We start from the raw sequence: 14,857 nt of genomic DNA, 5'->3' as shown, positions 1-14,857 counted from the left end.
TGTTAATCCATCTTTCTTAGAATAAAATCTAATAGAAAATGTAAAGGGAACTGGGCTTTTTCTTGAGAGAATCCATAAGGTTTTCAATACATGAGGAAAATACATCATTTTGATAGTACATTAGCACATTGAATTATTTGAATTGCAGTAGGCAGAAGTCGCAGTAAGATTCAAACTTCCGTTCAACATAAGAATGCCATTGTAGCTCAAAATATGAAAGTAGTGTGATTTTTGGCAGAGGAGGCACATTTTAAAGAGCATCCACTCAGATACGCTGCTGAGTTTACTTTTCCCCATGCATGTGGTTGTTAACATTCCGTCCTCTCCCCATCCATCGGCCTGGGCTGTAGAGCGATCCCATATCTTACCCTGTTAGAAGGGAAGACGTGGAAAAAGCAGGCCTACTGACCCAGTCCAGCAGTGCGTTGTATTGAGCTGCCCCCAAATATAAGCAGAAACAAGAGCACTGCATCATCCTGGCACTCAAGCACATGGTGCTCATGGGAAGGCTAGGGGATGCATTAGGGCTCCCCATGGGGAGCAAAAAAGGAAGCACCTTGTGGGATGGGGAGGAACAAGAAGGCACAAAAACTCGCTACTCTAGGGAGGACCCAAAAGATTTGAAAGAAATAAGAATCTTAAAACCCAGGGCACCTGGGTGGCTCAGTCATTAAGCATCTGCCTTCGGCTCAGGTCATTAACCCCGGGGTCCTGGGATCGAGCCCCGCATCAGGCTCCCTGCTCGGCGGGAAGCCTGCTTCTCCCTCTCCCACTCCCCCTGCTTGTGTTCCCTCTCTCGCTGTGTCTCTCGCTCTGTCAAATAAAACCTTTTTTAAAAAAGAATCTTAAAACCCTGCATTATGTACAATGTCTATAAAGCACGAAATCCCTGCAAAAATCTGAGCTAGCTAGCATTCAACCTTAAAGCTAACAGGAAAGTTTCTACTTGTCATCAAAAGATAGTTTTATCCTTTTCTTCTCTGCCCCCCATCCCTTCCACTGCCAACCTTTGTGGTTTGACCACAAACCATGGGGTTTGCTGAGGTCACAGACTACAGAAGAGGCAACAAATAGGCTTCACAAGGGCCAGTGAGGGTCATGCTCAAGGCCACATCCACAAGATCCCTTCAGACGGGCATTGTCTCCCATTCTTTCTAAGCCATTGGTTTTCCCTAGGGTTGATTCTACTTTGACGTTTCCTCATTCCATAACTAATACTCCTATCCAATTGACAAGGAAGATGTGTTCCAATAGTGATGATGAACATAAAGTATTTTCCATTTACACAGAAATCTGCAATAGCTAAAGAATTCTTATACACAGCAGCAACAGTCTAAATGCACTTGACAGAAAACGAAGAACTGGAGGCCAGAGTTTAAATGGTATACCCACGGTCACATAAGGGGGAAAACCTCAGCCCCAGGGAATTTTACTCTAGGTGCAATGCTCTTTACAGCAGGCAGGTTTACAAATGATAGTTGGATTCCCCCAACCAGCCCTCAAAGGTCCCTTTAACTCCTAAAGCTTTTGAATTGTAACAACCTCCTATTTCCCGTGGAAAGCTGTATGGGGTTTCAAAAAATTGGTTGATTAAATCCATTTTGGGTACACATCCCACCACAGATGAGGACTCAATATTCTGGCATTGATGGTCCCTTGGTTTCCCCCAGTTTGAAAATGCAAGTGCACCTTGAGAAGTCCTCAGGACTTGTCCGGGAGTGATGTTAGAAAGCACTGGCAATCTCAAAAGCCTAACCTGCTACTTGTAGGCAGAATGATAGTTCAGGTATACTAGGGTTTACTGAAGTATTTAGCTTTTGAAAGTTTTTTTTTTTTTTTTTTTTTTTTTGGTGAGAGCACAAGCAGGGGGAGGACTCGATCCCAGGACCCTGGGATCATGACCTGAGCCAAAGGCAGACACTTAACTGACTGAGCCACCCAGGTGCCCTGCTTTTGCAAATTAAATTTTTTTGCTCATTTTTTGCTTTAGAGAGACTACTTGGTAGTTCATCTGAGCATCCTATCTCTCAAACACCCTGGATGTATGTGTGGTAAACTCAGCTGAGTCTGTTCTCTACGCAAGGGAAAGTAAGTGGCTTCATTGAGGGTGCCAGAGTAACAAGATCCAGAACCAGCCATTTAGGTCAGCAGAGAAGAAATAACAAATGTTGGTGATGAGCACTCCCTAACACATTTGTGCAGGTGAGTTAATTAAGTACATAACATCTTGGAAAGCAGAGCACTTTCCCTAAGGACCTGAAACTCTGGATGAGTACATGATCACTGGCGGGCTAGGGATGTGGGGTAGAGAGGAGAAGCAAGGGAAAATGTGCTCCAGAAATGGACTTTAGCTCCTTAATTTTGCTTTGGTCCGTCCTTGGTAGCAGGGTCTGAGCTATAAATGAGTTTACTTCATTTGGGATCATCTGAGTGAGTGGCACATCTGACTTAGTGCAGGCCCAATTACCACATAGCCGACTGTGGGAAGAGCTCTGAAAACCGATCGTGTGCCTTGCAACTCGGTGGGGTCCCCAGACCAGCAGCATCTAGAAGTTTCTAGAAAGGCAGAATCTCCAACCCCACCCTGGCTTATTGAAGAATAATCTGAATTTTAAGATTCTCTGCTGACTCAAAATCTGAAAAGCACTGCCATGAAGGAACCTGAGAGAGAAAATACTCCTTTTCCTCTAATTTTCAGAAAGCGGAGAAAACAAATGGCTCTCAAATCCTACATATCTTCCAAAGGAACAGCAGTCCTAAGTTTTTCCCTTTTGTTCTTCACTTCCCTGTCCATGTGTTTGCTTTCACAGCCTCATGGTATAGTTATTAGTGTGTGTGTGAGCTCCTCGCTGGGGCGCTGCATATTGCTCACGCTTTAGACACCCAGCACTTAGGGCATCTGGGATATACTAGATGCATAGCGTGGTGTTCATGAGCTCCAGCTCTGAAGTCCAAATTCCCAGCCCTGCCACAAACCTCTGCTCATGTATCTGTAAGCTAAGAATAAGTAATCTCCTCCGTCAGAGGGTTACTGGGGGAAGGAAATGAGCTGATACAGGGAACACACTTAAGGCAGCACCTAACGGATACTAGCTGCACCGAAGTGGTAACTTGTTCTTAGGTGCTCCGCCAATGCTGAACAAATGAGTGGATAGGAACTTCACATAAAAAACACTTTATGGGGGCGCCTGGGTGGCTCAGTCGGTTAAGTGACTGCCTTCGGCTCAGGTCATGATCCTGGAGTCCCGCATCGGGCTCCCTGCTCAGCGGGGAGGTCTGCTTCTCCCTCTGACCCTCCCCCCTCTCATGCTCTCTCTATCTCATTCTCTCTCAAATGAATAAATAAAATCTTAAAAAAACACCTTATGAAGATCGAAATTTGGTGTTCTGTTGCTTCAGAAATATGAAATTTTAATATGCAAAGAAAGCCTGACATAGGGAAGAAAAAGGGGAAATGGGTCAAAATGAACCCTTAGGAAAAGCATGTGATTTGGACTCAGAAGACCGCAGTTTGGATCCCAGCTCTGTCCTTCATCAGCTATGTGATCTCCTACAAAGAACAAGCTCCCATGATTACTCTTTATTTCCTGGGGTTATGCAAAGAAAGGATTTGTAACTGACCAAGTAGGAGGGTAAGGCCCACCTTGCTCATTATTGTATTCTTACATCTCAGTCCAGAAATGCCCTGTGATGTGTTGTTCAATTGATTGGAGCATGCACTCTCAATGGGGACAAAACTTAGAAATTGTATTGGTTTGTGGCCCTCTAAATGTCAACCCTAACAGACAAAATCTATCCCTTAGTATTTAATTTTTTTAAAAAATTTCTCTCATTTGAGAGCATGCGAGTGAGCACAAGAGCGCCAGTGGGGGGAGGGGCAGAGGGAGAAGCAGACTACCTGCTGAGTGGGGAGCCTGATGTGGGGCTCCATCCCAGGATCCCGGGATCATGACCCAAGCCGAAGGCAGACACTTAACCAACTGAGCCACCCAGGCATCCCATTATTAATTTCTTTGCAGTGGGGGGTGAGCTGACCATGAGGCAATGTCTAAAAGGGCTCCTTGGGAGGTAGAGAATGAGGGGTCATGTGGGAAAAAATTAGATGGCTCTAACTCCGTCTGTGTCAGATGAGAGTTCCTAAAGAAGAGAAATAAAGGAGCAAAAGGCAGCTAGCCAAAAGGCAAGCACAGTGAACCCATGGAGAAAGAATTAAGATTTCAAGATTGGGGTGAGATGATCTATGTGAAACAATTTTACAAAATGAAGTGCTATACTCCACCTTGGAACTGCCTGCAGAGGTGGCCGCCATCTCCTCTTCAGCATCATGGCTGCCCTCGGATCTCTGGTGAAGCCCAACATCATTAAAAAGAAGACCAAGAATTTCATCTGGCACCAGTCAGACCAATATGTAAATACTGAGCACAACTGGGGGGAAACTCAGAGGTACTGATAATAGGGTACACAGAAGATCTAATGACATCCAACATTGGTTATGGGAGCAACAAGAAAACAAAGCACATCCTGCCCAGTGGCTTCCGGAAGTCTCTAGTCCACAACACGAAGGAGCTTGGAGTGCTGCTGATCTGCAACAAATCTTACAGTGCAGAGATTGCTCACAATGTCTCCCCCAAGAAGCACAAAGCCAGTGTGGAAAGATCAGCCCAACTGGTCCTCAGTCGCTGATCCCAATGCCAGGCTGTGCAGTGAAGAAAATGAATAGACGGTGTATGTGCATGTCATATTTGTTAATAACCCATAAAACTACAAAGAAAAAAGCTATAGACCTGTATAATTATGGAAAGAGAAAGGTGTTTTGTCTTTTTTTTTTTTAAGATTTTACTTAGGGAGAGTGCGAGTAAGCATGAGTCGGGTGGAGGGGCAGAAGGAGAGGGAGAAGCAGGCTCCCTGCTCAGCGGGAGGACCCTGGAATCATGACCTGATCCAAAAGTAGGCACTTAACCAACTGAGCCACCCAGGCGCCCTGGGAAGAGAAGGTTTTAAGAAACCTGTCAAGTTGGAGGGGCGCCTGGGTGTCTCAGTCAGTTAAGCGGCTGTCTTTGGCTCAGGTCACGATCTCTGGGTTCTGGGATCGAGCGAGCCCCACATCAGGCTCCCTGCTCCGCGGGGAGTCTGCTTCTCCCTCTGCTTGCCGCTTCCCCTGCTTGTGCTCTGTCAAATAAATAAAATCTTAAAAAAAAAAAGAAATTTCAAGTTGGGTATTTTGCCTGGATTTATTTCCCATAATAGATTGGTGTTCTGTTCCCACCTCCCACCCAAGTTTTATCCATGACAATATAATTGATGCTTCTACTCTGGAGCAGCAGTAGATTATTTCCCAGGTGAGTGGGATTCAGCATAAATTTCCCCATCAAATAATTACTGATTCGGCCCCCAAACATTTTTGTAAGTGGGACTCTTCTGTAAGACCCCTCAGCAGGCCCCCCAAAAATAATGTGGGTGGTTATCACATGAGCATTTTAGGATGCACACTAGCCCCAACAAAACTTAGGGGTAGAAGCTATGTAGATAATCCTGAATATCTCAATAAATTCCATCCACTTAACGCTTTTAACAGACTACTGAGAATGTGAGTCTGAAAAGCTTCCCACACACCACTACAGTTGGACAGTGGTTATCCATCTTGTGAGGGAGGTCTTAGCAGCCCTGGTTACCCAGTGTCCTAAGAATCCTCCTGCCACAGCCAAAGTCTTATTGAAATCTCCCATTACCCTTTCAAAAATTCTACTCTATTCCTGCATTTCTTCTTTGGACGGTCAAAGGAATAAGACGATAAAGGTAGGCCACGTGTAAAGCAAGGATTTCATTTCCACTATAACCTGAACGCTAAATTTGGACACTGGGCTCTTAAAGGGAATCTGATCCCATTTACTGTGCTACTTTCCTGCTTTATGAACATTCTGCTACATTTCATTGTCCGTCGTACTTGTGAGGAAAGCCGTTCTTCTATTCCGACTAGTTTCAGGGATCTCTGATTAAAAACCGATACGAGGATAAGTAATCATTAAAAACATTCACAGACTTAATGCATATGGTATTTCTCATGTAGCTTGTCTCATGTCTTTTTAATTTTACTTTTGTGCCTTTCGCACGGCGGATATTCTAGAATAGAAAGGGCAATCTCAAATTATTTTAATCCTGGTTCGCATGGGAAGTAACAGATGGATAAAGGAGGATTCTAAGAGGGGGATGAGGCTCAGTTTGTATGAAAATAACTGAATTTCTATTTTATTATAGCTATGACTTTAGACAATTGGGGGGGATTATACTTTATTTTTATAGAAGCTTAAATCACACGACCAAAAGAAGTTTATAACATCATTACCATTCTTAATGTACGCCATCAAAATCCCTTTATCAGCTGGCTATAATTTTTCAAAGCCCTTAAATATACAGTATGGGTCATTTTGTAGTCTGGCTTGCTTGAGGAGTGGAATGCATTGTACCACACTCAGTGCCCAAGATTCAGTGTAATTTGACCTCCTTTACTTGCCAGATAATCTCATTTGGTTTTGGTTTCCCTGGTGTGTGCTCAGCTCTGTGCTTCCCGGCAATCGAGGCTCTAGTCCCCTGGGGCAGTTGAACTGGGCAGGCTGTTGGCCTCCCTCTGCTGCCCTGGGGAGGGCTCTGAGCCCAACCCACCCAACCGAGGCCACTAATTGAGGTGGTGCTCGGCGGAGGGGGGCTCTCCAGAAGACTACTATGGAGTAGGATCAGCCTAAGGATTAATAGCCTGTGACCTTATGTTAATGCTGATAAGCTGCTTTCTTCCTAGAAAGCTGTGGCATTCCCATACTAAAGAATGTGATCTGTAACTGGAGTGATTCAGTATCTGAAAGCACCCACAGGGACTTTGGAATTCAGGATACAGCTCATTTTGAAGGTCCAAAGAGAGCTCAGTCATCCCCTGAGGGGAAAACCTCCGTTCACATCCCAGCAGGGTTCCCTTCTTGGAAAAGCCGGGAGCAACTGGAGAAACAGGGGTTCCGGTCTCTTTGTGAGGAGGACGCTTTCACCTTGCATTAGTCAGAAATGTTGCTAGCTAAATACACAGCACTGAAGAAAGAGCCAGATCTTTTTTCAATGGTGGGCATGAATGGACAATCTCTACAACCCTTTCTTCATTCTGATATCTCTTATGTGCCTGGCTCTATGGCCAGACATGGAAGCAGCCTCTTCAGGAGGGGGACTCTCAAGCTAGGACAGATGTTCTATGCGCCACACGTGGGATGCCAGAATTCTGAGTCTGTCCAAAGAAAGAGGATTTGAAATGCCTAGAGGACGAGGGGGAAATGGACTTTTGTAGCAACAGAGAATGTGCTTTGTTAAAGTGTGGCCATGTCATGACTCTTTGGCTAACAAAGATACTTGGTCTTCTCAGTTAAAGCCACCAAACCAGAGAAAGGGGCTGGCTTTCTGAGGAGCTGCACAGTGCTCAAAACAGGAAGAGTAAAAGTCAACCTGGTTTTTCCTAACGTGAAAGAAGACTCTGCACGCTCCTCTTTGTGTGGGGGTGGGGACAGTTATGCTCTTCTTTAGTGTGACCCAGTTCAGAATACAGAACACCTCCCTTGTCACCCACAAGAGCCACGAGGGATGAAATGCTAGTCCTGGACCAATAAGGGTGAGAATTTGGGGAAATTCTTGCATAGCATCAACTCAAAGGTACCAGGGATCCCTATCAAACTGCTACTTAGAAATTACTTCTAGTTTTCAGTGTATTTGTATCTATTTTGGCTTTTAGTAAAAGTTTAGAAAGGTTGATGTGGAATAAAGAGGGGATAGCAGCAGAGGAATCTCAGATAGGCAAGACTGGGTGAAATATTTTTTCTTGGATCTGTACAAATTTGTTGGGCAAATTCCCAACCGAATCTTGCCCACTGTCTCGGGACTTTTGTTGCTCTCTGGAAAAGTAAGAAAATAAGAGATTCCTGCTCAGTTGTAATTGCCGTCCAATCTTTTTTTAAATTAAACTATGTTTTTAGATCATTGTACATGAACATGTAGTTGTAAGAAACCATATGGAGCTTTCTCATGTGCCCTTGAGTCCCTTCTCCCCCCCTCAATGGTAATATCTTACGAATTTGTCACAACCAGGATATTGACATGGATACATGTTCAAGCCCAGTGTTGCCCTTTTATGATCACCCCCTCCTCCCACCACTCCTCCCTTGCTCCCCCCTACTCCTGCAACCATTAATCTGTGCTCCATTTCTACAGTTTTCTCATTTCAAAACTGTTAGACAAATGTAATCATGTGATACATGATCTTTGGGGACTGGCTTTTGTCACTCAGGATAATTCTCTGGAGGTTGACCCAGGTTGTTGTGTGTTTCAGTAGTTCTTTTATTGCTAAGGAGCATTCCATGGTGAAAGGATATGCCACAGTTGGCTTAACCATTAACCTGTTGAAGGACATCTGGGTTGTCTCTGATTTTTGGCTACTGCTAAAAACAAACAAACAAAAACAACAAAAAAATTTCCATTTGTCTGGAAAAATGCCAAGATGTACAATTGGTGGGTTGTATGGTAGTTGCATGTTAAAAAAAAAAAAAAAAAAATTTTGCCAGAGTAGCAGAACCATCTTACATCCTCAAGTAGTGTGAGTGCTCTAGTTCCTCATGGGTGTTTCGTGTTGTCTCTATTTTAGCCATTCTGCTAAGTGTATAATGATATCTCATTATGGTCTTTAATTTTCACCTACATAATGGCTAATGTTAAATATAATTTCATGTGCTAATTAACTATTTATATATCCTCTTCAGCTAAATGTCTATTCATGTCTTTTGCCCACTTTCCAATTCATTTTTTTTTATTGTTGAGTTTTCAGAGCTCTTTATATATTCTAGAAACTAGTCCTCTGTCAGATATGTGGTTTGCAAATATTTTCTCCTAATTTATTCCTCATATTTGCATCTACTTCACAGGGACAAAAGTTCTTAATTTTGATAAAGTCCAATTTACTTATTCCTTTTATGGATTGTGTTTTTGGTGTCAAGGCTAAGAACTCTTTGCCAGGCCCCAGGTCTCAAAGATTTTCTGTTTTTCATAGTTTTGTATTTTATATTTATACCATGTTCCATTTTTTATTTAAAGAGTTAGAGACCATGAAGGGAAGGGGGGGGAGGGAGGGGGGAGAGAGTAAAACATTGAAAAATCCGCTCCTACCTTTAGTTTTATTCTCTCCATACCTACCATTTTGCTGTTCCCATTTTTTTTCACCATCTCCTCTTCCCCTTATAAAAAAGATATAAAATGCCTCCCTCCTTTCTTTAAAAAAAAAAAAAAAAATTTCACCCAGCAACATCTCCAGACATAGTTCTGGAGATCACCTTGCATTGTGTCTGCCACAAATATTTTTATGCAATTGACTTAAAAAAAAAAATAATAAGCACCAAAGGCATTTGTGTTTTCTGTTCTAGGACCATGTTAGAAGAATAATGGGCAGGGTAAGGCCCTAAGTGGAAGGCAGCAGTCGTTTCTAATTTGTTTCTTGCGGTGGCAGGAAGACCAATGAAGGCTCATGCACATAGGCGTCTTGGCTCTTTTTTAGCAGCATCTGCTTGAGCCATAAGCAGCCTCCCCAGGAACCATCCACTTCCCACCCTAACACTGGACCCTCAAAACCTGGAGCTCAGATACATTTCTTAGCCTTGAGAATTGGATCTGTCCTTCATCAGTGTACTTGTCTTATCACTTAGAGTATGTTTTGAAGAGCAAGAGCCAATTCACATAAAGTAAATTATGTTGGTGTGTAGAGTTTGAAATTTGATCCTGGCATTGTTTAGAATGCCTATTCTCTTAAAACTTGATTTAATTGACAAAAAAAAAAAAACCTCTTCTGACTAGAAGAATAAGCCTGTGTTGATACCAAATATAAAACCTGCAAATAAACCTAAGTTTAAGGAAATTGGTACTTTAATGTTGGCTTTTGACATCCCACTTAGAGGCACTGCTTCCTAGAGTTATCTGCTAATACATGAATCCTCATCACATCAGACTATCAGGGAGAAAGGTAAAAAGAAAAAAATTATTTTCGTAAAACTGACATACTAAATATTCACAAACCATAACCAACCTCAAAACTGATCTAAAATATAGACTGAGAACTCAATGGCTTGGCTAACTTAATCTCTCTCCTATGGTAAAACCAACTGAACTTTGATATAGTGTGTGCTTTGATTTCCCTTTCCATTGCTAACTACACCTAACGAACTCCATTATAACACTTTACTCCTATGTTTTCATCCTATTAAGTATTCTTTTTCTTTTTTTCACTATCCCAGCATCCCACTCCTCAGCGGTACAGTTCATCTCGTCAGCCGGGGAGAGAGCCTGGATGCTCAAGGTAAGGCTTAAATCTAAAATGGTGTAGAATTCCTTATCTACAGATTAAATTGAAGTATTAATGCCGTTGTGACAGTTTATTTTCAAAATTCCATTCTACAATTAAAGCAAGTATTCCAGTAAACATGCTCCATTAAAACATTACTTTTCAAACTATTCCATTTCCCATAGGTATGAAGGGCTAATTAACTGCTATCAGCAATTCCTCTAAAAATCGTCAAGCCAACTGAAGTTTAATTTTGGAGATATTACTAGTGATAAGTGGAAGGAGAGAATATTAAGATGTAGCCAAGTAACCTCAGGACATCTCATGGTATTTGTGACTGATTTGTGACCGAATGATTTTTTTATTTCATTTATTTATAATCAAGGCAACTGCTCAGACTTTACAAGAGGGTGGAGCATATTTGGGAAGGAGACAAAAACTCAGAAGCCCCTCCCTGCCCCCCCCGCCCCGCCCCGTTTGGGGTTTGTGTTTGAGACACAATCCTTTGACCTTCACTTACTTCCCACTGGTATTGAGTCTCTTTCTCTCTAATGCCTTTAAGGTTTATTCACCTCCAGTAGCTCCCTAGAACAAAGGAACAATTAACTGAAATTCCACCAGATGGCAATATTTGGAAAGCCATCCACCAAGGTTTCAAAGCTGAGAGCTACTATTGTTAGAGAAGTCTCAATGTAAAACGTCCTAGACTTCACCAAAGGTATTCTAAACATCTTTAGTTTTACTTCTTTCCCCACAACATCGAAAGTTTTTACAAAAAAAAAAAAAAAATGTTAGGGAGTATATCTGGTATTTTTTGTTTTTCATTCTGGAATGATAAAATTAGAAACGTCATTCTTAATTCTTCACAGTGTCCATATTAAAAGCTCAAATCAATGGATAATATACTATATTTGGATTTCATGGTGATAAATACAATGATTAATGGTCATTTTTAAATTGAGAGGAGAAAGCTAAAATTCTAAAAAAAAAAAAAAAAAGTATTTTAAGGAGTTGTCTTGATATTAAACCAAGTGAAATTTGCAGGTATAAAATACTTGTACTGATTTGGAATAAGTTATTTAAATGGGATGAGAAACTTCTCTCCTTTTGCTCTAATGAAAGGGGAGAGCCTGACCCCTGAGTGGTGTCCAAACAGCCGGACTTTTCGAGGACCGGAGCTGGGACAGAGGGATGCAGAAAGGCATCTAAGGGCAATTAAAATAGAAAGCACCAAAGAGAGGCCCCCAAGCTTGCTTCATACACCTAAAAGCTGACCTTGAGCGCCCTTTGAAACCTGCTCTTGTGCTACTAGCCCTTCTGGTGGGGGACCCACGTGTCTGGGATGGTCCTGGTTTACTTCCATGGTCTTGGAATATAGTCTCATTAGTACCCCCCTTTCACCCTCAAAAGTATCTCCATTTGGATGATAAATTCTAGGGTTGCCTACGTTCTAGGCTGGTGCGTTAGAAGAAAAAGTAATAGAAAAAGGTGGCCCAACACCTAAATAGGGTGTCTGTTTATAAACCTCCTTATATCTAGGACTGCAGGACAAATGCTCCCTTTTCTGTGAAGAGCCACGTCATAAATATTTTCCGCTTTGCAGGCCATACAGTGTCCGTCACGACTATTCATCTCACTGTAGTGTGACAGTTACCATAAACAATACATAAATGAATGGGCTTGGCTGTGTTCCAATGAAGCTTTATTTACAGAAATGGGCAGTAGGTAGCATTTGGCTGGCAGGCCATAGTTTACAGACCCTCGTGAGCCAGTTCTCCACCATTTCCTATCCCCTTACCAAGAGACAGCCATTCCTTAAATCCTCTCCTTTGTCTCCCTATCCCTTCTAGGTTGTAGCCTCCTTACTTAATACCAGTTTCTGAGACGGTTGATAGTTGCTTGAGTGACTAATCTCAGTTGTGTGGCTCCTGAGCATCCTTGACTGAGTCTAGCTGCTTGCTTCGTATCCAGATTGGTTTCTGCACTCTGCACCCCATGCCTGTACCTTATACCTCATGACCTAGAACAGCCTTCCTTTTGAGAGATCGCTTGAATCCTAAAGTTAAATCCTGAAGCAATAGCTATGTAGTAGACAATTTTATGCTTTGGTCCTCACTAAATAACTGTCTATGGAAAATACAGCCACATAAGGAAAGATGAATGTTGACAGTAGCAAATTTTTATTATAAAAATGGTGCATTTAAAGGAAAGTTTGGAAAGGAAAAAAATGACGCATAACGCCATCCCAAAATAACTGTTTGGTTTTTTGTATATTTGCTTTTCTCACAAGTATTCCCATTTTTCTCTACTGGATGTGAACTTTGTGTTTTACTTAGCATTAGTCGCAAACCTCTTTCAGGAATCTTCAGAATTATTGTTAGAGTAGAATAGTATTATGTTATATCAGTGTGTCATAGTATCCCCCAGTTTTGTTGTTGTTGGTTTGGTTCAGTCTAATTTGTATTTTTTTTTTTTTGGTCTATTTCCTTAGTACAAAATCCCAGAAGTGGATTATTCAAAGATATGACCATTCTTATAACTTTTAATCTAGTTTACCATATTTCTTCCCAAATGGTTTGGAGTCTTTCACAAACATTTGCAATTTGAGAGGACTAGCCTCACCACAACTTAATCAGAAATGGTATTTAATTCAATAATATTTACTGAGTGTCTCCTACATGTAAAGAACTGTGCTAATTGCTTTGGTGTGTGTGTGTGTGTGTGTGTGTATATATATATATATATATATATATATATATATATATATATATATATAAAGGGTAGGTTTTTCCACAAACCTGAGTGAGTGCCTGCTCTGGACTATGTATTGTAGGGTTTCCATGCTGAGCCAGAAGATAGCTTCTGAGTGTGACCTTACTGGGAAGCTAACATAGGTATATATAATATCTATAACTGTATACAAAATGAGATACACCATAGGAGAGATACAGAAAAATGCATTGGGGGTCTGGGAGGGGGTTGGGGGGCAGCGGTTAGAGATGGCATCTGGGCTGAACCTTGGAGGTGAGTTGGATTGGAACATGAAGGTGGTGAGATTTGCCGTTCATTCCATAAACATGTATTGATAGTTAACTCTGTACCGGGTGCTATGCTAAAAGCTAGGGTTTTAAAGGCAAACAAGACAGAGCTCTTAAAGCTTAGCATCTAGGGGCGCCTGGGTGGCTCAGTCGGTTAAGCATCTGCCTTCGGCCCGGGTCATGATTCTAGGGTCCTGAGATCGAGCCCCATGTCGGGCTCCCTGCTGAGCGGGGAGTCTGCTTCTCCCTCTCCCTCTACCTGCCACTCCCCCTGCTTGTACTCTCTCTCTCATAAAAAATAAAAAATCTTAATTAAAAAAAAAAGCTTAGTATCTAATGGAATTGACTGCTTTAAAAACAAAAAAAAGTCTGCTAAGTTAGGATAACTTGTCTAGCAGAGGATACATGGGGGTAGGGATGAAGCCAGGGTCATCTTTTGAAGACGGAGCTTTTTCATGGCTCTTCTTTTGATACAGTCTTACTCATTAGTTGTCCTGTCAGAATCTGTGGGAGATCTGTTTCTATAAGTTTGAAGGTTATTCTAGTTGGCTGACCAACATTCCAATTAAAATTGGCCTATATTTACAGCCCCCCCCCTCCCCTGCCCCAAATGATATATTCATTGAGCAGGTACAGAGCTAGGCCTGGAATCAGTAAGACATCCTAGCCCTGAACCCCTGATGACTGAAGCAAATCACCAAGAATTCTAGGGTTTCATTTGTATGTTTTTCAAATAGCTGGAAGGAACCTCAATCTAATACAACTGACCCATTATAAAGATGAACATTGTTGAGTGAGGAGAGTTGCAACCAGTTGCTAAAGACTAGCCAACCGCCGGCTGTTTGGTAAATAAGCCATGGCACCAGACCCTGGCCTCGGACTCCCTTCCTGCTTGGTCTGTGCTCACTGCTGTAATTTGCCCTGTAATAAGAACTAAAAAGAGAATTTAACCTACACATTTTTGTGTGTATGCATGTAGAAGCGACACGTATTTTTACCCAGCTCACACCACCACAAACTTCAAATTTTAATTTTTAAATTAAAAAGTTCAATAGTAATGAATAGATTAGTAGTAGAAAGAGAGGGAAATGGGAAACAAATTCCTACATCGGCCATTTTCTTCCTTTGGGATCTGGGCAAATAACTTGGCCATGCTAAGTTTTTACGTGTTGAGTTTGTTGTAAGAATAACTGGAGGTAGCATAAGTGTTGGCTACATCATGGGCACTCAGCAAGTGTTTTTCTTTCTCCTTCTCTCCTAGAGCTACAGGTTCTTTACAGGGTTCCTTTTGTTAAGGAGGTTACCCTGTAAAACTCCTGGGAATTAAATGATGGAATGAGAATACATTTATAAAAGTATCTGGTATAGAACCTAATATACTCATTTCTGAATTTCACTTAACAATGCTTAAGTAGCATTTTAGAGGTTTTTGTTCATGGGTCTTTATCCTTCAGGAGCTTATTTCATA

At 41.8% G+C, this 14,857-nt stretch overlaps 1 protein-coding gene across 3 annotated transcripts in view; it reads left to right on the top strand.

Moving 5' to 3' along the window:
• Positions 1-14,857, top strand: part of MAPRE2 (microtubule associated protein RP/EB family member 2) — a 153,474-nt gene that overhangs the window by 14,673 nt on the left and 123,944 nt on the right. For all 3 annotated transcript variants that reach the window (XM_034995929.1, XM_034995928.1, XM_034995930.1), the window contains exon 2: positions 10,305-10,366. Coding sequence is in view for 1 of the 3 variants with exons in the window: in XM_034995928.1 (XP_034851819.1) it covers positions 10,305-10,366 (62 nt within the window). In the remaining 2 variants the exon portion in view is untranslated. The remainder of the gene's footprint in view (positions 1-10,304; positions 10,367-14,857) is intronic.

This window comes from Mirounga leonina, unplaced genomic scaffold (assembly GCF_011800145.1).
Source record: "Mirounga leonina isolate KUSES-001 unplaced genomic scaffold, KU_Mleo_1.0 Mir_93, whole genome shotgun sequence".
Lineage (NCBI taxonomy): Eukaryota > Metazoa > Chordata > Mammalia > Carnivora > Phocidae > Mirounga > Mirounga leonina.
This window is presented reverse-complemented; position numbering and strand designations above follow the sequence as displayed.